At 36.3% G+C, this 23,475-nt stretch overlaps 3 protein-coding genes and 1 long non-coding RNA gene across 11 annotated transcripts in view; 1 reads left to right on the top strand and 3 right to left on the bottom strand.

Annotated features, from left to right (window-relative positions):
* LOC106667332 (basement membrane-specific heparan sulfate proteoglycan core protein) overlaps window positions 1-6,381 on the bottom strand; it is a 130,115-nt gene extending 123,734 nt beyond the window's left edge. For all 7 annotated transcript variants that reach the window (XM_024225098.1, XM_024225100.1, XM_024225103.1 and 4 more), the window contains exons 1-2: window positions 6,289-6,381; window positions 4,367-4,446 (exon numbers count right to left, since the gene is read on the bottom strand). In XM_024225098.1, the coding sequence (XP_024080866.1) occupies window positions 4,367-4,446; window positions 6,289-6,352 (144 nt within the window). In that variant the 5' untranslated portion in view covers window positions 6,353-6,381. The remainder of the gene's footprint in view (window positions 1-4,366; window positions 4,447-6,288) is intronic.
* A 4,904-nt stretch (window positions 6,382-11,285) lies between these two features.
* LOC106667436 (proteasome subunit beta type-6) lies at window positions 11,286-12,284 on the top strand. Its single transcript, XM_014395390.2, has 3 exons — window positions 11,286-11,450; window positions 11,529-12,006; window positions 12,068-12,284. Exons 1-3 carry the CDS (start codon window positions 11,379-11,381, stop codon window positions 12,199-12,201), a joined length of 684 nt encoding a protein of 227 aa, XP_014250876.1. The 5' UTR covers window positions 11,286-11,378; the 3' UTR covers window positions 12,202-12,284.
* LOC106667437 (39S ribosomal protein L13, mitochondrial) lies at window positions 12,103-16,157 on the bottom strand. Of its 2 annotated transcripts, XM_014395392.2 has the most exons (4): window positions 16,052-16,157; window positions 14,705-14,828; window positions 14,263-14,649; window positions 12,103-12,193 (listed from the first exon to the last, which is right to left on the bottom strand). In XM_014395392.2, the coding sequence occupies exons 1-3, from the start codon at window positions 16,073-16,075 to the stop codon at window positions 14,264-14,266; spliced, it is 534 nt and encodes a 177-aa protein (XP_014250878.1). In that variant the 5' UTR covers window positions 16,076-16,157; the 3' UTR covers window positions 12,103-12,193; window position 14,263. The 2 variants fall into 2 exon arrangements, with proteins under 2 accessions (XP_014250878.1, XP_014250877.1); XM_014395391.2 differs by lacking the exon at window positions 12,103-12,193 and having other exon boundaries at window positions 13,941-14,649.
* Window positions 16,158-18,177: 2,020 nt separating this feature from the next.
* LOC112126294 lies at window positions 18,178-22,602 on the bottom strand. Its single transcript, XR_002909881.1, has 3 exons — window positions 22,530-22,602; window positions 18,789-18,923; window positions 18,178-18,707 (listed from the first exon to the last, which is right to left on the bottom strand). It is a non-coding gene; the product is annotated as an uncharacterized LOC112126294 (long non-coding RNA).
* Window positions 22,603-23,475: the final 873 nt, after the last annotated feature.

The raw sequence follows: 23,475 nt of genomic DNA, 5'->3' as shown, positions 1-23,475 counted from the left end.
AACAACATATAAAGAAGTGAAAGTCTAACGTACACACATCTACACCCACGCGTTCAACTTTAAAAACCCATAAAAGGTATCAGCATCCTCATGACAAAAAAACCGAAAGTGTTAAAAACATTGTACCATATAAGACCACGCACCCTTGCGTTGTAATCATAGAGACTAAGAAAACGGTACCAACTAGCATATTTAAGAAAGAAGGTGGACAGACTTACTTAAAGCACAATGACAGACCCATATGTGATATGAAAGAACAATGTTAAAAAGTTGGGAAATTCTCAATGGTAAGTGCTGGTCACGTCTGAGCATCTTGGAAGTACAGAATAGTTCCGGTCAGTTTCGCTTATCTTGTAAGTGCATATGAGTTCAGATCAGGTCTGACATTCTTGTAAATACAGAGGAATTCTAGTCAGGTTTAATTTTCTTGTAAGTGCAGAGTTCATGTCAAGTCTGATCTCGAAAATACAGAGGGGTTCAGGACAGTTCCGATCTTCTTGGAAGTACAGAGTGGTTGAGGTAAGGCCTGCTCTTCTTGTAAATGCAGAGGAGTTCAGATCAGCTGACCTTCTCTTGTAAGTTAGACAAGTTCACGACAGGTTTGATCTTTTTGTAAATTACAGAAGGGTTCAGGTAAGGTCTAATCTTCTTGGAAGTATAGAGGAGTTCTGGTCAGGCCTGATCTTCTTGGAAGTATTGAGGCGTTCTGGTCAGGCCTGATCTTCTTGAAAGTGTAGAGGTGTTCTGGTCAGGACTGATCTTCTTGGAAGCACGGCGCTAGTCAAATAAACGCCTACAGATCCTTTCAAGTAATTGTACGCGAGGAAGAGTTCAGCCCATTCGACTTCATTCGTAAGACATCCAAACTAACGGATATTTCTGTTTCATATAAATCAACTTAATGTAATTTTTCCTAAAGGTTCTTTTCATGCGTATTATACTCTATCTATGTCCTTTAACACGCAAGGTCAAAAAGGTCCCATTAAAAAGTTTCCCCAATCTGAAGGGGGTTGATGGATGAAATTTCAATTAAAATCATCAGTTAATTAAAATTTTGACCCCCTCCCGTAGACGTAGGGTTTTAAAACGAAAAGTTTCCAGTTGAATGGAGGGTGGCTTAAAACCAACCAAACGGAAAGTATAAAAATCAAATTAAAATAATACGCATATAAATAGATATTGACCTCAAATATCAGATATGAAGGTTATAAACCAGGTTATGAAATGGAAGGTTACATTGATTTAAGGTTATGTGTACCATAAACATGGAACCATCACTCCGTTCGTCGTTTTTGGGGTCCACCTCCTAAGGATTGATGAGACGGTGTAGAACACCCTTTCCCACCCGTGACAAAAAAGGATAAAAGCCAACTCCCCCCCCCCCAATTATAAATCGTGCGATGTGTCGGGAGGTAATGAAGTTTTAAAAGTGCTAGGGGGTTGAACGTTTAAATTAAGTCCGCGGTGGGGTAAAGGTCGGAGGGGTGGGTGGAGGGTCTAAAGGGTTAAACCGGGGTGACAATTGTGTGCTTTGGGCTTTGTTTCCGGAACGGACGCCGCCACCTGTTGCACGGGGAGCCACCCCCCACGAGATTTACGACCCGTGCTTGATCCCCTCAAATCGTACACGGTGAGCGCACCCTTGAACATTTACTACCGGTTTTTTTTCTAACAGACTGTAATCTTGTTTAACACATCTGACAAATTGGTCCGTGGCGTTTCGCTTCTCGACGAGAGATAAGGTAGGTTGGTACTTGGTATATATCATGAATCTATTTTTAATGGATATGAACGTACTTTAAAACCGTTTTTGTTATCACTTTTCCCATTTTTTTCAAATATAAATAATTCTAAAGAATTTTCCCACTGTTTCAGGGGTAAAATGGAGTGTAATTTTTTAAAAATCGTCCCACTATCTTTATAAAATCTCTGCGTTTATTATTAATAAAGGAAGGACAGACATATGTCCCTTTTACTGTTAGCGATTAGGGCCTGGGCAGGACCCAGGAGATAGGGCATCTCGATGACCCCGTTCATCATTAAAGAAGACTCGTTTCTTTTTATTTATGATAAACCCAAATGCCCGTGAAATAATCCGTCTGGTTTTTTGTATATTTTTAATTTGAGAGTGTTTTGTGACATTTTCCACTTTGTTGGAGGGTAAAACGGCTTAGAAAAGAGCCCGGTTCGGAACCTGTTTAGATGCGAGTCTCTCAATTCTTTCTTTACCGAAGGTCAAAATCCGCTTAAACCATATAGAAAGGGCTTAAAATAGAGAAGCGTACATAAACTTTATCTTGAACAAAATTCTGGCGAAGTTATTGAAGTGCGAAGCCCGGGATTTTAATTTTTACCATTACGATAGGTAATATTTCCTAGGGGAAAACGTCCGAACAAAAATTTAACGATCTGGTTCTGAACGATCCGGAAACGAACAAGCCCGCGGACCTGGAAGAACTTGGATCAACAAAACATTTCTAATTAAGACGGTTTGTAAACCATATCCGAATGTTTTCCTATATCAATTTCGCTTTTAATTGAAACGTGTCATCGGGCGGAATCGTAAACGATCAAGATTGCACTGTGACTCATATGATTGATTGATCCGGTTGCGAAAGACTTTTGAGTAATGGGCGTTTTTGTCCCCCATATGATTGTTGAGAGAAGGGAATAGAAAAAAACCTAGGAGAAAGAGAGAGATAAAAGGGAAAGGGGCTTAAAAATTAAAATTACTCGTGCGCCCATAGCTGAGGGAGAGATGATCGGAATAAATGATACAGAGTGCGTTCAACTTTGGTCCCATTAACATAAAGTAAACGAGAGAGGAGTCGGGTGAGTAATAAACTGCCGACGCCCAATTTGTACCAAAATGTTTAAGTCTCCCCCTCCAACCACCGTTCGAAAATCAAAAAAAAAGAAAAATTGGAAAAGAAGAAAAATGCGGATGTTTCATTTTGGGTCGTTCGGAATTCGTTGTGATAGTGACCGGGCGCGTGCCGAGTGACATTTCAACTGGGTGAGTCAGACGCGGTCCTTCTATTCTAAGACGCCCGGCCCGAACTTTAAGGTCCGCTCGTGCTCGCTTTGTCAACCAAGTTAGATGCTCAAAGGATAAAAGGTCGAGACCGCTGAGAGGACAAGACCACGCAAGTCAGTTGGGATCGGATCAGAGTCGGCTGTGTAGTGCCATTAAAAGGCACTCTCTGCTATGCAGTGACTATAGAAGGACGAGAAGACTGCTGCTGTGCATTATGGGGCAATAACCAATAATCACACTGTTTACTATGTACTGACAGTGAGTAGGAGGCCACTGTCTGTTGTGGATTGGCATTACGGGACAAGAGCCTACTGTCTACCGGCAGTGGCAGTCATACTACCTTCATAAAGACATTCCATACTATGCAGTGACAGTAGAGGGACCACAAGAGGCCACTGTCTCCTGTGTAGTGGCATTATGGGACCCCAAGAGCCTACAGTCTACCGTGTAGTGGCTGCTACCACCGACATAAAGATACTTTCTACTATGGAGTGACAGTAGAGAGACCACAAGTTACCATAGGGACTGCGATACAGCCGTAAGACACCATCGTCTACTATCAAGTGGCAATAGCTGGACTATGTCTACAGTGTGACGGCTGTAGTTGGACCAAAGGACGAAACTGACTGCTGTGTAGTACTAGGCTGCGATACGACCATCAGACAAGCCTGCGCGGTTTTTTTTTCCAGGACGCCAAGCTTATCAACCGGGCAATTACAACTTGACGATTGTTGAAGTGTACTTAATTGACAATGTTGATAATGAGATATGTGTAGTGTAATTTAAAATTTAAAAAAAAAATACAAAAAAAGAGAAGAGTTTTGTGCAATAAAATGAGAGAAAAAATGGAGACAATGTTGAAGATAAAGACGACATGTTAATCCTTGTGATGACAACGGTTAATTTGTCGCGACTTGGTTTCGCGTTTTTTTTCGTTTTTGTGTGTAAGAATAAAAAAAGAGTCATATTTGCTTAATTCATTTCTGTTTAACAACGGCCGGTCTTTTTATCAGGACTAATAACGAGCGGGGCCTTAACGCAGAAGGCAAACATGCTCAGCACGCCTGGGCGCCCCCTCATAAACTTCATAACAGGGTTAATTGACCCGTTTCATCTCAAGACGGAACACTCATGCCCTTGGAACGTGAAAAGCCTGTCTTCGGTGTAAGAAAAGCCCTTCGAAACCAAAAACACGTCCCACTCGTGTCATATGCACCATGTGACCAGTTATCAACCGGGTACTTTCTACCATGGACCTTATGATTTACCACACTCTATCGTATTAAAGATAAGATTAAACGAAAAATCTGTGAAAATTTTAGTACTCACGTTAAAAGCGCGTCCGGTGTCCACGCGGGCTGCGATGAGCAGGCAGAACGCCCATGAGAGCAGTAAGGGTTTCCTCATTGCTGAAAAAACAAAATACTATTTAAATAATGCCAAATTTATTTTTTGGGGTGGAATTTCTAAACGGAATAACACCCCCTCGGGGATTGTGTTTTAACGGTTTGCGGGGGGGGGGAGATGAAAAACAAATCAAACTAATGGGCCCTTTTTCTTTAGAAACTTCGACGGATTTCCAGACAGGGTGGTGAAAAGGGGGTTGAAAATCCGCACTTTTGACTTTTCCAGACTCCTGTCTGGGGGCGAGGCGGGGTGGACTCTCTGGAAAAGCCGTGGTTCCTCGGATTGGCGGGGGGGGGAGGCGTAAAAATGGGACGCTCATTACTCTAATGCCTTTTCGAGGAGGAATTGTCAAATGTGAGGGTGGGTAAAAATCGAAAAAATTTCGGGGGAAAATCCTACCATATGAATTTTGGAAAAAATTATGAAACAAAAAAAATCCTAGGGACGGGGAAAATTACGAAAACCACCCAAGACCACCAAAAGTCTCTCAGAATCTGATCTGGGAAAAAATAATTTAAAAAAAGATCAAAACAATTAGAAAAGACTGGTTTCCACTTTTCTGCATTGTGGGTCCGCAGCGTGCCGTCCATTGCCACATAGTTAATTTTTGCAGGGTCATTTCCCCAAGGAAATATTATTTATCGTAGTATCGTAGAGGTAAAACTTAAAATACCTGGCTTCTAACTTAAATAACTTCGCCCGAATTTTGTCCAAGAGAAAGTTTATGTATACTCCTCTATTTTAAGCTCTTTCTGAACGTTTTAGTGTGATTTTGGTTGTTGGTAAAGAAAGAATTGACTGACAGGCATCTAAACAGGTTCGAAGCCGGTCTATTTTCTCGGCCGTTTTACCTTCCATCAAAATTTCAGAAAACACTCTTAAATTAAAATAAATAAAAAACAGATCGAGATAATAAAAAAAAGGATCTTTATCGGATCTGTCGGAAAAATTGCACAGGCCGTCTTTTAAACCGTCTCACCCCATGTTAAATCACAAAATTTATAATTTGCTCTTATATTTTTTTTTGTTAAATATAAATTAAGGATCATCCTTTTGTTCGTTTCCGAGAAGGAGAGAGGAAATATACAAAATGAAATCAACTCCTACCAAAGTCGGCTTGTCGTACCGGCAACACCCTGTATATTGCAAGCTCATCGGGTCTAGGATAAATTCCCATAGGGTCAGCGTTTCCCCCGTGTACTGCTGAGGTCGGTATTTGAAATAGGAAGAAAAGAACAGAAGGGAAATTAAAATTTTTAAATTTATAATTAAAAAAGAGAAAATTTTCCCGGGAAAATTCTCTTCGGGCATGGAAAAAACGTCCAAAACCCGAAAAAGTTTTAGTTTTTTTTCGCGTTTTCCTTTCGAGAAGAAGAAAAAAGATAAATCCGGCTGGAAAAAAATCAGAAGAAAAACCTCTAGGGTGTTGAAAATGGGCGAATCTGCTGAGAGGCTTTTGGGGGTAGTTGGCGCCAGAAGCACGTACCCCTTTACAAAACGGCTCGCAAAACCGGAAAATTTCCGGCCAAAAATTGTCAAAAATACTCTAAATAAAATATTAAGAATATATTTTTTAAACATCTAGTTAGTTAGTTTTACTTGACAAAACCTTGACCAAAAATCACACTCGAACCGAAAAGATCCACAGAAAATAATTTTTTTTTGTTTGTTTAATATTGACTCCGAAAAATCCAAATATTTGAATCGACTAAAAAAATTAAATTTCATAAATTTTTACAATAAAAATTGAAAAAGAAGGTTCTTTGAGGATAAAAGGCCGGTCTTGGGACAGTCACCGAGGGTGTTGAGACCCTCCGGTTCACCCCGGGTTACTTTGTACTCACCTCTAAGCACAAATTGACCCTCCGATGACACGAAACCGACTGAAGACTGAAGACGGGCCGGCATGGCACGACGGACCCCCCGTTGCCCGTCCGTACGGGGTGGGGATCCTGAAACATACTCCCGCCCCCCTTTTCTACTGAACCTTGTAAACTTGCGTGCGTGTGCGTATGTGCGTTAGAGGGGCTTCGCCGGCTTAAAAATCGCATCTTTAAAAAAAAAATCAAATTTGAAAGGACGAACTTTCAAAATTTTCGGTTCTATTCCGTCAACGCCCCCAATACGACGAGACTACACCCCAATTAACACTACCAATTAAAAAAAAGGCTCATTTGTCTTGTCCTCTATTTTAGCTGTCGTACAGCCGAAAAATCTAAAGAGAAAATGAGATAAATTACCATTTCAGAACTAACCTAAATTGTCCTCAATTCGTTTCCACAATATTATTCGGCCTCTATGCTAGAAAAATCTATGGGAAAAGTTACTTGAGGATAGACCTCTTTTGTCTGTCCTAAATTGTTATGATATATAAGGTTAATAAACCTTCTGCTGCTATGAGAGGGGTAAATAACTGTAACACAGATAAATATGGTTATTCAGGTTATTTATCCTTAGGAAAGTCAGATGACCCTGAGGTTATTGATGCGTCCGAAGTGATCATTCAGAAATCACAGACGAAAAATCCATAAGTCCTGTTTTACTATTGAGTATTTAAGAAACTTTAGTGACCATTTCGTAAAAAGAAAGGTTATTTAACCTTAAAAGGTATGATGTAGGTAACGGCTGTGGTACAACTCATTATCACTATCAAGAGTGGCCAAATAATCTTGAGGAATAAGGTTAATTCACCTTAGCAGTTGAGAAAGGTGTATGTGCCACTGTATAGCTTAATATGGGTTGGTTTATTAAGATGGATGAGTAAACATTGTGAGATTATTTTATCGTAGGAGGTTTGTTTGTATGATGTTCAGGTTATTGACACCAAGGTAATCCTCCAGAAACCACGAGTATTTATGACACCTTAGTGATTGGCCATTTCGCGAAGAAGGAAGTTTATTTAGTACCTAAGTATGTAACCACTGTTGTACTGCTCAGTTTCAGTTGGTTTAGTACGATGGATGAGTAAACATGGTGACATTTATTGCAGGAATGTCGGTTACAGTTGAGGTCATCTACGCGACCAAGGTCAAACCAGAACTGACCTGAAACCACATCGCAAACTAATAGGTATTATATTGTTACTTAGCTAACCGCTGTAGGAATGCTCAATTACGTTTAGTAGTGTGGGTGAGTAAAAATGTGAGGTTATATAGATAATTTATCCATAAAATACCTAGGCATAATTAAGAAATCCTGATTTTTTATTGAGTATTTGAGAAGATCTTAAATTTCGTGAGATATGAGATTATTTCACTTTAATAACTATGAGGGAAGTAACTACCGTAACAAAGCATAATTGGGATTCATTAGTGCAGTTGTTGAATAAAACTGTGAGATTATTCAGGTTATTTTTATCTAGGAAAAATCGGATAGAGTTTAGGTCATCTACACGACCAAGGTGATACACCTAAAAAGCAACCTGATAAACCTAAAAAAAAGTAGTAATCCCTAATTTGAGTATTTGAGAAACGTAACAGACTGGACACGTGAGATATGCGGAGGTTATTCAACCTTAATAGGTATGACGTTTGCACACTGGTAACCACTGGAGTAATGCTCAATTAAGGTTTAGAACTATGGTTGAGTAAATATGTGAGGTTATATAGGATTTTTATCGTTGGAAGGTTGTTTGGTGTCGAGGATATCGACTCGACCAAGGTGATCCTCTAGAAATCTAGCAAAATTCAAGAAAACCTGATTTATTTATTGACTATGTAAGAATCATTAGAAATTAGCCATTTCATTAGATATAAGGTTATTTAACCTCATAGCTATGAGGGAAGTAAATAACTACCGTAGAAAAGCACAATTGGGATTGGTTTAATGCGGTGGTTGAGTAAAATTGTGATGTTATTCACGTTATTTTTATCGTAGAAAGGTTAATTGATGTTGAAGTTATCGATACGACCGAGGTCAATAATTTCAACATGAACCTTCCAATAACAAAATAACCTTCCGATGATGGAATAGCTGTATAGTCATTTACATCTTTCACACCTACTAAGCTTAAATAGCCTTACATCTCACGAAATGTCCAGTCACTTAAGTTTCACAAACACTCAATAGTAAAACTGGATGTTTGGATTTTTCTGGTGTTTTATGGAGGATCAATTTGGACATTTCAATAACCCCAACATCATCCGACGTTCCTACGGTAAAATAACATGTATAACTTCACATCATTTTCTCAACCTCCGTAACAAACCAACCCCAATCGAGCTGTACTGCAGTCACTTACTTCCCTCGTACTATTAAGATAGCTTACATTTCTTGAAAAGGTCAGTTTTTAAAGGTTTTCAGATAACCTATAATGAAGTACGTTTTCTTTGGTTTTCCTAGGTTTCTACAGGATCACCTTGGAGGCATCGATAACCTAACCTCAAAATCATTGGACCTTCCGATGATATAAATATCCTGATAACCGCACACTTTCTTAACCGCTGCATTTAACCTTAATTAAACAGAAGTACAGTGGTTACCTATGTACCTAGGCCGTTCCAATTAAGGTTAAATACCCTCTTATCTCATGAAATGTAAAGTCTATTATAACGTTTCTGAAATAATAAATAATCAGGATTTTTTAATTTTTCCTAGGTTTATTGGTGGATAACCTTGGACGTATAGTTGGCCTCAACTCTATCCGACCTTCCTTAGATAAAATAACCTGAATTACCTCACACATCCATCGTACTAAACCCATCCCAATTGTGTTTTGCTAGTGGTTGCTTCCTGAGGTTAAATAAGTTTTATTTCCCTCCATATTTCTCAGACAGTTGAAAAAAATTCACGATTCCTTCTTGGTCCTTCAAACTTTCGAGTCGTTAAGTCCAGTTATGAAGCAGAGGATCACCGCGGACCTTCTACTTTCCTCGGAAAAAAAATAAATAAAAAAATCCTACATGAAAATTTCAGCCGGCTTTAGCGGACGCGCTATTGAAACAAGCCTGTTCGCCGTATTCAGACCGTGTCCACCTGACAGCATAAGACACGGACGAATTTTCCCAACCGATCGGGCATAAATTTTTCCCTAGGTGTTTGCAGTCGTCCGCGGCCAGGGTGGAAAAAGCGCGTTGGACTGCCGGGGTGGGAAAAGGGGTGGGAAAACACCGGAAATCCGCATACCCTTTTAAATATTCAGAGCGACTAACACCATACCCTCTCATCTGGCATCGCACCCCTTAAGGTGGGCAGCTCACAAATTTTTCTTTCTAATTTTCCCTAACCCTTAAATCACATTAAATACTTGATAATCCTTCATTGGAGAATCTGACCCAATGGGGAAAAATTGGCCGTTTTTATAGTCCACTTTCGCCCAACTGCGCCTAAGCTTTTGTACTTATTAACTTATGATTCGGTGGCAATGAGGTTACGTCGATCATGATTAGATCATTGGATCATTTTTGTATAACCTACATTGCACAAGTTCACTCTATTTTTACTTTAAAACCATGATTTGATTGGTAATCATGGAAAGAGGGTCATTAAAGATCCACGAAAGCTTCAACTGACTCGTTCAAAGCTCCTCGTTTTAATAGAAGCGCATTAAACTCCACAATCTTGGAAAGAAAATCATTGGATCATTAAATATTCATTAAAGCCCAGTGACTCGTTCAAAAATAAGCTCATTAAACTTCACATAATAACATACTTTCTAAACATAATTTGCACAATTGTTTACAATCATGATTTGATGGATAATCATTGAAAGAAGAACATTAGATCATTAAAAATGCTTGAAAGTTTCAACTGACTCGTTCAAAGCTTCACCCCCAAAAGAAGCTCATCAAACTCCGCATAATAACATATTTTCTAACCAAAATTTGTACAATCTCATCCAACTTTTAAGTTTAAAATCATAATTTCATGAACAATCATGGAAAGAAGAACATTAGATCATTAAAAATGCTTAAAAGTTTCAACTGACTCGTTCAAAGCTTCACGCTCAAAAAGGAGCTCATCAAACTCCGCATAATAACATATTTTCTAACCATAATTTGTACAATCTCACTCTATGTTTAAGTTTAAAATCATGATTTGATAGACAATCATGGAAAGTGGATCATTGGATCATTAAATATTCATGAAACGTCAAGCGATTCGTTTGGCTAGTTCAGAAAACAGCTCATTCATCAACCTCCTGATAATAACATATTGTCTAACTATAATTTGTACAATCTCACCCTATTTTAATTTTAAAATCATGATTTGATGGATAATCATGTAAAGAAGACCATTAGATCATTAAAAATCTATGAAAGTTTCAAGTCACTCGTTCAAAGCTCCTCGCTCAGAACAGAAGTCATCAAACACCACGTAATAACATATTATCAAACCATAATTTGTACAATCTCACTCTATTTTTAAGTTTGAAATCATGATTTGATGGAGAAGCATGAAAAGAAGGTTATTAGATCATGTTTTGTTATCGATCATAGAAAAAAAGAGCGGTTTTTAGCTGATCCGTGAATCGTTCATAGAGAAGATTCGAACATAATAGCTCTTTACAACTTTTACAAGTAAAATTGAATTGATTTTTTAAATTTATTTCGTATTGAACACAAATTTGTTCATTTTCTAAATCAGTTCAATCTTGATTCTATAAAAATCATGAGTAAAAGATCATCGGGATCTTTGTAAGTTCGAAATTTGAAACGACGGGTCGACAATTCGCTAAATTTTATATATATTTAAAAACCTTTATTGTTTTTTTTATTAGTTTTTACCTTATTTCTAGTTGGCGGATTTTTTAAATCATGATCATGCGCAAAAATTATCTATGAAGAGGCGTGGAAGTTAATCATGATGAATAGTGGAATAGTGAGAATCGATTGTTACACGTAGAACCTTCTGCTTGGTTATCCGCGTACAATTCGTATAGACGCAAGTCACAGCCTTAAGCTAGATCGTATTTAATAGGGGAAAAAAATAAATCATGGCTAAAGTAATGAACTACCATGATCGTTTCGGTGCTCCTGCTGCGGTGGAAGAACCAGTCATGACCGGGGTATGTAATAAGTAATAATAAGATCATGAAAGTTGAGATGGATTTTGTTGTTTCTTACAATTATGATTTGATATTTAGACTACGATTATGGCATGCACGTTCAGCGATGGTGTTGTGATCGGAGCGGATTCCAGGACGAGCGTCGGAAGCTCATATGTTGCAAACCGTGTATCTGATAAGCTTACGAAGGTGACCGATTATATCTACTGCTGCCGTTCAGGGGCTGCAGCCGATACGCAGGCCGTCGCTGATATAGTGAGCTACCATCTTGCTTTCTACAAGTCGGAGACAGGAGAAGAGCCGCTCGTATCGACAGCAGCCGCTCTTTTCCGTGAATTGTGCTACAACTACCGCAACAAGCTCACCGCCGGGATCATCGTCGCTGGGTGGGACAGGGTGAAAGGTGGACAGGTGTACATGGTCCCATTGGGAGGTATGTGCGTTGAACAGAAGTACGCTATGGGTGGCTCGGGCAGTACTTACATATACGGTTTTACTGACGCCAACTACAGGGAAGGCATGAACTCCAAAGAATGCAAAGCGTTCATTAAACAAGGTTCAACACTTACAACAAACTGAATATCTTAAATACTAATTTATTTATTTTTAATTTTCAGCCATCGCACTTGCAATAAGACGTGATGGTTCTTCAGGTGGTGTCATCCGTATGGGCGTAATCACCAAGGACGGTATACAGAGAGAGGTCGTAGCTGGAAAGGACATCCCATCATTCCTCGTCCCTGCTAAATAGTCTATACTTAATTATCAATTTCTTTATTTGCTTTTTTTATTATAAAGAAGAAAAAAATGTATCATTTAAAATAAATACAAGTTGAAAAAGTTAATGTCTAAAGTAAATAATGGTTAGGGATGGTTACTTTCCACTAATCCATGATTGCTATCAAACCTTGATCAAATGTTATCCAATTTTTTTTTTTTGTCTAATATCCATGATTGTCCACATTTGACAATGTGATTTTACATATGGTATCCATGATAATCTTGTACATGATTTGTGACAAATCATGCTCAAACATTAGAAAAAATATACCAGGTAATTATCTATAAACTATCCCCTTTTATTTCTTTTGTTTTGAAATAATTTAATGGATGGACTGGTCTTTACATAATTTTTTATGTAGAATCTGAATCTGAAGTTAAATTTTTTTCCATGTATAGTATGTCCTGAGGGTTAAGCACCTTTTTTCCAAATGGGAAGGTATCATTTTGAATAGGGAGTTAAATTCTACAAGACAGTTTAGAAGATTTTATTTTGGGCACTTTTCTTGTGTAGTTTGACGTTTAAGAGTTATTAATGTTTGAAAAAATTTTAAATTTTATTTATCTAAATTGTTATTCATTTACCTCCAAGTAACTAAGTTAATTACTAATTCAATTACTTCAAGTAACTTAAAGTTACTAGGAGGAAAATGAATGACAATTGAGATAAACAAAATTTGAACTTTTTTTAAAACCTTAAATGACAAACTCTACAAGAAAAGTGTGTCTGAAGTAAATCTTCAAAAAAAGTTATATAATTTAATTCCATATTCAAAATTGAAACATTGAAAAAAATTTTGACTTCAGGTTCATATTCTATGTAAAAAAATTATGTAAAGACCATTCAATTTATTATTATTTTTTTAAAATTATTTCCAAGCAAAAGAAATAAAAGGGGATAGTTACAATCACCTTATCATTTTGTACATAGTAGGCTTCAAATCAGGAAAGTAGGTTACAAGCATCCAATTAGCTATCGTCCATGATTTATTGAATAACATCAACTATCATGTGGACAAAATCATGACCAAATGTTAAAATAAAAAATCTAATATCCATGATTGTCCACATTCAATCTCTGATTTGTCGTAGAGTTCTTACTTGCCACTTATCCATGCCTGTGATTTTTTGTATAACTGAAAAATCTAGTGCATGATTGCCATCAAATGTTACCCAAAAAATATCTAACGGCCATGATTGTCCACATGTGATAATGTGATTTGATGTATAACATCCAAGCAATCTTGTGCATAATTGGTGGCCATCACAATCAAACAAACAAAAATTTCATGATTGTCTACATTCAATCCACGATTTGATATACAACATCCATGATAATCTTGCGCATGATTGGTGATCGAACATTAAAAAAAATATATATAAACATCCAAGCAATCTTGTGCATAATTGGTAGCAATCACGATAAAAAAATAAAAAATAAAAAAAATCATGATTGTCTACATTCAATTCATGATTTGATATATAGCATCCGTGATAATCTTGTCCATGAATGTCATAAAATCATGATCAAATGTTAAAATAAAAAATCTATAGCTATGCTACTTTCTGTTCGAATCTTGTCGAAGAACGATTCACTAATCCGCTATGAACCATTCATCTTCTATATTCGATAACAAAACATGATCTAATAATCTTTTCATGATTTAAAACTAAAAATAGGGTAAGAGTGTACAAATTAAAGGTAGAAACTATGTTATTATGTAGTGTCTGATAAGCTCCATGGTAGAACTGAAGCGTATCACTTGAATCTATTGATCATGATTATCCATCAAATCAAGATATTTTACTAAAAAATGAGTGAAATTGTACAAAGTTTGGTCAGAAAATATGTTATTACAGTATTGAGTAATCATATCTGCCCTTTGCAGCTGTGGAAACGTTCTGACTACAGTCAGTCGGCCCACATTTGTATTTTCAATTTTAACTGACAAAAATAAAAGCTTTTTTTATCGTCATATTTTGAAACATAAGTAGAAATGCTATATTTACAAGAGGGTAACTAAATTTGTACATTATTTGGGCATGTAGTCCTTAGGTGGTGTCCAGATACGCGGGAAGTCTTTAGCGCTTTCACCATACGAGGGCAGTGTCTTTGGTACAGGCCGCAGGCCTCGTATCTGGTTGGTTATGTTCCCCATGATGTCCTCGGGGACTTTGTCATCTGGGTATATGAGCAGTTGTTTCATCGTGTAACGACGCTGGAGGTTTCCCTTCATACTCCTGTACACCGCCTTGTATATCACCATCGTCGGGTCTTTTTCGTGAAGCTCCCAAGCCAGAGTCCATGTCGCACCACCTGGATAGCCAGTGTGGTGGAAGTAGACTCGCTTACGCCACTCATCGCCCGGCAAAGCCACATCCTTACTGTTAATCACGACGACCATGTCGCCGCATCGATCTGTAAACCATCAGAAATTAATATAAATCTATTAATTAGAATTAAAACCACTTACTGAGAGGATGGTAAAATGGCTTGTAAGTCCCTTTAAGATACTTTGTTATTATTTTTGCCGAGTCGAAAGGATTTTGCCATTTAGCATCGAACAGATGCCAGACCCTCGTAAATGCATTCCATTGCTAAAATAAACAGATTAGATTCAAATTAAATTTATTTTTATTAAACAATACATTACAGTTAGTATATAATTATAAATATGAGTGACAGTGGCAGCAGAGCCACTTGCCACTTTAACTACAACTAGAAAGTCTTTATTTTGTTTAAATTGAGGTTAAGTGAAGTTTTTGAGAAGTGGGGAAAAGTTTTAAAAGATTCACTAATTTAGCCAGGAGAATTCACAAAATAGATTTTGAGGGCCTAAGTAAGTTAATATATAATAAATAAAAGATTATGAACATTTACGGACCAGAAATTATAGGGATATCACAGCACTTAATGGAGTATCACAAATGTCATAAAAATCACAGCTCAGTCTCAAAGCAGAATGTTCTTTACACACTGGTGCTTCCAGCGCTTATTAAGGTCATAGGCTTCTATTTCTCTGCATAGGGCATTCCCGCTGGCAGCAGATCTGCTGAAGAAACGTAATGTTCTTGACTTCACCTCCATGGCAATGGTCTTCATTTTGGTCATCTTATGGAAGTACTTGTCCATCTTGGGCAGGGAGGTGACAAACCTCAAAAACTTATTTTGGATCACTTGTATGTTGAGGTTTGTCCAGCAAGTGATGTTCCAAGTAGGGCATGAATACTGAAGCTTGGGCTTAACAATGCTGCTGTAGAGGAACTTTTTGTTAAAAGAACTCAAGGAGTAAAGGAAACAGCAGCCTGATAACAGTTTTTCCACAATCTATTCTATCTGCCACATGACTGGTGAACGTCGAGCTGCTATCCATTGTTAAGCCCAGATATTTTACATAGCCTGACCAGGGAATGCTATTTCCTACTCCACGACATGGTCGATTACTATATAATGTATAGATCCAATTTAAATCAGGCTCAAGATCTGGTTAATTCAGGACTGTACTACGCTTACAAGCCATTATCAACGCCACAGTACCACACTACCATTGAATTATATAGACCGATAGAATTTTTAACTAGACTCTATCAGACAATTTCCTTATTAAAATAATGAAAACATACTTAAATTGACTGCATTTATATAACAACAGGTCAAGTGCCCTCAGATCTGATGGATGTCAGGCTCAAGATCCTAACTACTGATCAGAACTATTAAATAAAATCTATTATCAACACCACTACCATTGAATTACCAATAATAACATATTAGTTTGTTTTTTTTTAAATAAGTAAGCAACGTATATAATCAAAATACTCACGGTCACCCTTTGCAAAGTACTCATTCTAGCCTAGGGAAGGAGAAAATACACCAGAACTATAACCTCCCCGGTATTCTCTGACTTACAATTGGTTCCAAAATCGGCAATGAAGACAATACCGCCAAAATTCAAATTTTTTGGTTTTTACTTCAATTATTTACCTCCACAACCGTATGGATTTACCTGCTCAAAGATGAATGGGGATATTGCCAATTTTGTAGTATTTACTCTTCTAGCATTTTTATTTTATTTTTATTACAAATTGCATTAAAATTTATTAGAAAGTAATTATATTTTTCACAGAAGGAAAATTTAATTAAGTGATTTTGAAAAATATCAAAATAAAAGGTTTTAATTTCATAATTTTGTTCAATTGACAAAATAATTTTTTTACACAATTAATACCCTGCATAATGTCCTGTTAGCTAAAACCTCTGTGCACCTATTAGGCATACTGTTAATAATAATAACACCTTAGTGTTTATGATTCAGAAATATGGGTCATTCCCAGGCGATCGCCACGGAAATATTTACTGTTGTTGGACAAGTGGCCTTATTGCTCAACACCTAGCGTTGGCTAATGCTGGAGCCCATGGAAAAGCAGAACAAAGTGGGGAAGAAAAACGTGCAAATCGGGTCACAAGGAATTATAACAATGTTTCCTATGCTTGACGGGTGAGAGAAGCAGTTATTGTAGAGCTGAACAGTAGGAGTCAGCCAGGAGAAAGGCTGACATCCAAGTCCATAGGAGTTGGCCAAGACACAGCCAAGAGAAGAAGAGAATCCATAGGAGTTGGCCAGGAGTCAGAAGAGAGTCAGTAAAGAGAGCTGGTGCAGCTGTGGTAGTCAGCGCAGAGTCCGCTGGGACCAAGGCAAAGAAGAGAACTGGTGCGGCCGTGGAAGTTAGAGGAATACAGTAACCAAGAAATATGCTAGTGCTTTGGTTCTGTAAGTACAGATTTGTCAGTCAGCTGGTGGGAGAATTGGAGAACAGTCAGGGCGATTTTGAGGCTGCAGCGAATTTTGAATAATACGTTCCTCAAGGAATAAGCCAACTTAGGATAGGGATAGATTAGTAGGGATAGAAATTATCCAAGAATTAGGTTGTGTAAATTATAAATAGAAATGCAAATTTGTTAAAGAACTAAATTGGTGAATTTATTTAGTTTATAAGTAGGGATAGAAATTGTTAGAGAACTAAGTTGGTATGTTTATTTAAATTATAAGAACTGAATTGTGTAGTTTATAAGCAAGAGTTAGGGGATTGATACTAACATGCTTACCAACCTGAATGCCAATAGAAAGAGTTGAATTACACTTACATACAATTACACAAGTCCCTCCTGGGAAAAATAAAAAAAGTTAAAATCAGAGATTAGAGACAAGGCAGATTTTAAAAGTAGATGTTATATTAAAAAAAACTTACCTTCTGAAGGCAACAATCCTTGCATTAAAACAGCTACGATAAACCAACTAACTACACACTGTTCAACACACGCGGAACAACGGGAGGCTGAGGAACCACACTGTCTCCACATACAGGTGTGCCACTCAGGCAGAGTTGAGGGGGCTATGGGGCCTCCTCAATTGGCAAAAGTGGACACACTATTTTCGCCATGGAGAATATATTATTGTTATTACTATTGTGATTAGGCATTTAGATGAAGTTATGCGAATCGATGTACACAGTATTCTTGGATTTTTCCCCACTTTTTTTAGCACAAAACTGACCTTTTTTGTATAATATTTTTTCTAAATTTAATGTTTGTATCAATTAAAGTTCATTAAAATAATAATAATAATAATGAAAACTTTACTAATTGGGAAAACTATTTTTATAACTTCTAACCATTCTAAGTTATTTCTGAAATAAGTAAGGCAGGCAATGTTTTATTTTTGGAAAACACCGATTCCATTAAAATTCATTCATTCAACCAAGATGATTATATTGGCTGCTGGGGCAATGATAAAATATTAATTCTAACATGCTCACTAACCTGACTGCCAGCAGAGAGAGTTGATTTACCATTTGTAAATCCCTCCTGGAAAAAGAAAAATTAAGATTAAATGAGAGAATAGTAGACAACTTACATAAATAGATGTTATATAAATGAAATTTACCCTTTGAAGGCAACAATCCTTTCCTTAAAACAGCTGCAATGAACCAGCTAACTACACACTGTTCAACACTCGCGAAACAACTTAACGCACTGTTTAAATAGCACTTTGTGAAAATGTAAAACAATGATGTAAAAATGGATCAACACCCTTGAAAAAACAAAACTGAAATGTATAAAGCATACAATAAATTAAATGTAATTTACACACAAAACTTATTTACGAGATCATACAAAAAATTGTATTAATTGTAACAGTGACCTAAAGTGACCTACAAATTTCGACAGAGAGAGGTGTCAATCTGAAAATATCTAGTTGGGAAAACCCGAACTTTTGTCAGTTCTAACCCTTCTAAGCAGGTGCCGTAATAGGTTTTACTTTTGAAACACTGCTTGTATTAAAATTTGCAGATAGTACATATAGTATTAAACCGAGAGGATTATATTGGCTGCTGGGGCAATAATAAAATATTAATTCTAACATGCTCACTAACCTGACTGCCAGCAGAGAGAGTTGATTTACCCTTTGTAAATCCCTCCTAGAAAAAGAAAAAAATTAAGGTTAAATGAGAGAATAGTAGACAACTTACATAAACAGTTGTTATATAAATGAAATTTACCCTTTGAAGGCAACAATCCTTTCCTTAAAACAGCTACAATGAACCAGCTAACTACACACCGTTCAACACTCGCGAAACAACTTAACACACTTTGTGAAAATGTAGGAAAAAGATACAAAAACAACACAACACCACCTAGAAAAGAAAAACACAAGAAATGAATAAAATATAATTTACACTGTGTGTGGTGATTAGTGACCGTTAATCGATAATTATACAGAAATCGTGAGATGCGGTCGGTAGGTTTCAGAAAAACATTTTCTTTATCGTGCCAACGTTTCGATCTTTATTGACATCATCTTCATTGTAAATCCCAGGCCCTGAAGATGATCTCAATAAAGATCAAAACGATAAAGAAAATGTTTTTCTGAAACCTACATCACACCAGACCGCATCTCACGATTTCTGAATAATAATTTACACTGGCAATCAGATTACAAAAAAATTGTATTAAATAATAATTATACATACAAAACGGGTGGAATATGATTTCTTGTACTAATACTAAATAGAATCTCCATATAAATAATTTTAAAAAATCTTATGTATGTTTTGTTTGAACTTTCAGCAGAAATGAACTTTTGGTCAACCAATACAATGACCATTTTTAACAGCATTGATACAATAGCAAAGGCTACAAATCATACTATATAGTACATGTTATTATTATAAAAAGAACTTATTTCAAAATGAAATAAAAAAACTTTGACTTTATATTGTCAAATTCTTTTGTTGTAGATGCAAAAGTCAGTTTAAACTCCAATTATAATTGTTTTTGTTAATAATCATTGAAATAACAGTAAATATTTTCTACATTATAATAATCTATCATGTAATAAATTCTGTCCCACCTTTTTCAACATGTATCAAACATCTTCAATATATCTACTGTGTTTATAAACCAACAGTCTGTAATCATTTCTTTTCATTTATTCCTATGGAAAGTTTGATTAAATAAAAGGCAAAGTGTCATCTTCATTAGTTTTTCCATGCCAGGAATCCTCCTTACATTCCCTCAAGAGAACCGAGAATTTTTTTTTTAATCCAACTAGTTAAAAGATAAGCTATAGTAAAATTGGGGAAGGGAAGACCTGGGGTAAACTTTTCATGCCGGACATAGCAGAGAATTAGTCAACCCTGTTTGACCTATTCTTATAAACGTGAGTACGAGACCTCTTCACCCATTCAGATCATCCGAGGGCCCCTTCCCCAGCTAATCGATGCTCTATTTCAATTTAATCATCTTTATCGCATTTTGAGAATCTAGGGACTGGATTGTAAGGTCAATCTGAAAATTAGGACCCTGTTTATCTTCCATTAATTCTAAATTTTACTCTGTACTTTGTGATTTCTAAATTGTTATGCCTTACATATGAAATAAAGTATCTGTCTGTCAACCTCAGATGGCCTACTGTTAGTCGAGTGGGAATATTCACTCTTTGCCTATTTATATTCTCCAAGGGTTATCTGACAACTGAGTTCTTGATACATTTGTGCTTCTGTGCCATTCTAGCACACCAATTTCTATTTAATAATGTTTTTAACACATCGATGGAGGGCCAGATTGTGATGGTCAGTTCTGAAAATTGGGATGGCCCTGCCTTAGTCGGTGAGTAAACACAGTATTAATAAATCAATCAATAAATTAGAACTGCCATAAACACTAATTTTATTTTTTAATCCATATATGTTTAGCAGTCATAATTGACCATTATGACCCATAACATTCATCTCAATACACCACTGCTCGAACCACTTGAGCTATTGTGACTTTCGGCTCAATACGCCGCTACCTAACCACTGAGCTATTGACTCGCGAAGTCACGAAAGCTCAAGTGGTTAGAGACTTGAAATCCCACTCATATCACTAACTCTTTCATCTCTACTAAGATCTTAGATAAAAGGTATAATTTATAAAATAATTATGTGTTGCAAAAACGTTCAAAAACTATATAAAAGTCAAGAAATAAGTAAAATACGTAAAAAGTTCGAAAAAGTATATGTTTTCACCAGTTTTTAGATGTTCACCTATCTGGGGAAGTGGTAGTTACGAGTTGAAGTAATAATGTATTCGACTATTGCTACAAGGTCTCAGATACCGATCGCTCCAGAAATTGTACCCAAAATGTAAAAAACTTTTTAAAACACGTTAACCAACCTAAAATACTTGACTTTAAGTTGGTGTTTTAAACAGATTTTAGATTTTCCCGAACTGGTGGAGTTGTTAGTTGCGAGTTTGCGTCTCGATGTATTGCTACTAGATCACAGATACTAACCTTATGTATCTACATATCGTAATCGTAAATATCTGAAGGTGCCCTTACATTGTCAAATGCTCAACAAAGTGACACGCAATGTTGCATTGCATCACCCCTATATTTCATTAAATTTTTGTTGAAACTTTATTTGTAAATTGGGAATTGTATGACCACCATATCCCCAAGAGCTATTGCATCAATTATTATGATTAGATAATGTCAATCTTACAAGAAAATGAAAAAGAAAACTTCAGAATTTGGATAATAGAATGGCAAAAGAAAAGGGCGACCCTTAGCCTAATTCAAGAACAACAGTTATCCCCCTTTGATTACAAAAATTATTTGAGGATGGAATCTAATACTTGCGTAGAACTTTGGTAAATGGTATTTCCACATATATATATATCCACCACATATATAGACACACAATTAGGAGATTCCATCAAGAATACCAGCCAATAATGGAAAATAATGCGCAACATGTACCTACACGACGCAAACTGTACAAAAGATTTCAAACATTTTTGAAACTAGTCAATCATTTGTGCAATGCATCAAACACTGCCATTCATTGGCAAATTATTGTGCAACTGCATGTGATACGCAATTTGTTTGAAAATGTCCCTGCCTTAACCAGTGAGTAAACCCAAATTAATAAAACAATCAATAAATTAGAACTGCCATAAACACTAATTTTATTTTTTAATCCATATATGTTGAGTAGTCATAATTGACCATTATGACCCATAATATTCAGCTCAGTACACCACTGCTCTAACCACTTGAGATATTGTGCCTTCGTGAGTCGATATTTCAAGTGATTAGAGTAGCACTGTACTGAGCTGAAGGTTGTGTTCTAATCCAACTTGCTTGCGACACTAACTTTTTCATCTCAGCCAAGGCCTTAGATAAAACGCGTAACTAGTTGAAATAATTATACTTTTTTAGTGTTGTGCGAAGGATTCGAACCAACAACCATCCGGTCAATATGCCACTTCTCTAACCACTTGATCTATCATGACTTCTTGAGAAAATAGCTCAAGAGGTTAAGGCAGGCCGAAGGATGCGGGTTCGAAACCCACTCGTAACACTAACTTTTCCATCTCACCAAGACCTTAGATAAAACGCTAAATTAATTTAACTTTTTTAGTGTTGCGAGCGAGATTCGAACCAATGACTATTGGTCTATCAAAAGTATAATTAATTGAAATAATCTCATTATTTATTGATAATCATAAAACCGACTTGCTCCTCTTGAAAAAATATTGGATTTATCGGTAATCGAAAATGAAATTTTATCAGTCACCAGGCGATCCGGAGAGGTTGAACCGGCTCGCTGTGTTGCAAAAAAACATCCAACAAATCAATATTTAAAACTGGCGATGATTGATAAATTATTTCATTAATGATTTTTCTTTGATTTCAACGTAAAAGCAGCTTTTATTAATGAAAATAATTATAATATTCCGAAATAAAAGCTCACCGTGAAAAAGCCGAGTCTCGACCGTCAGTTGTAGCCTGAATCGCCATGGAAATGGCGGGAAACGGCCGGTGATTCAAGGACACTTCCAAGTAAATAAGAAACATTACATACTTTAAAATACTTTCTAATAATAATAGCACAAAAATTTACGGAATATTTAACAATTAATTATTTATTTTTAAACTCAAATCGTTAATCAAATTCTAAACGGAGAATCATCAGCCTATCAGATCACTGCCAGCTTGAACAAGTATTTTCTAAAAGTACTAAAGTATGATTAATTTTTTTTTTAAAATCGGACTTGATTTAAAAAAAAAAATAGTTACAATATTTGGTTGATATTATTTTAAAACATTTTTCAATCATTACATTAATTTTGAGAAAATTGTATGATTAATTTTCTGTTGGTGAGGGAACTGGGAAGTAATATTCCCGCCATTCGCCCTCTTTCTCTCGTGGCGGCCATCGGTTCGACATCACATTTTCATCCTCGAAAAAGGTATTAATCATTTTTGGCATTTATTAGTTTAAAAAGTCTAGGTTTTTCTTTTTTTTAAATGAATTCCATTGCAAATAGTCAATTGACCAGTTTTTAATTATTATATAATACGGATATTGATTTATTTTGGATTATGGATCAAAAACTTTTCAGCTACTGGCTCTTCGAGTCGGCTCAAACGGTCAAGACGTTAAAATTTCATTTAAACCCTCAATAATTGTCTTTTCTCTTTATTTATAAAAAGAAATTTATTAGATTTTATTTGTGTGGTATTTAGTGACAGTTAATTAATGATCATTTAGAGATCGTAAGATGCACTCTGCACGATAAAGTAAATGTTTTTTATGTACTGCGAGTAGGAACTATCTTTATTAAAAAGGATTGAACACCGCACTCACTCCATCATTCATCATTTCTGTTAAGAAAATGTTTTTCCTAAACCTACAT

Source organism: Cimex lectularius, unplaced genomic scaffold (assembly GCF_000648675.2).
Source record: "Cimex lectularius strain Harlan isolate CLEC.00 unplaced genomic scaffold, Clec_2.1 scaffold10, whole genome shotgun sequence".
NCBI classification, from domain to species: Eukaryota; Metazoa; Arthropoda; class Insecta; order Hemiptera; family Cimicidae; genus Cimex; species Cimex lectularius.
Note: the sequence above shows the minus strand (reverse complement) of the source record. Positions and strands in the feature narration are given on the sequence as shown.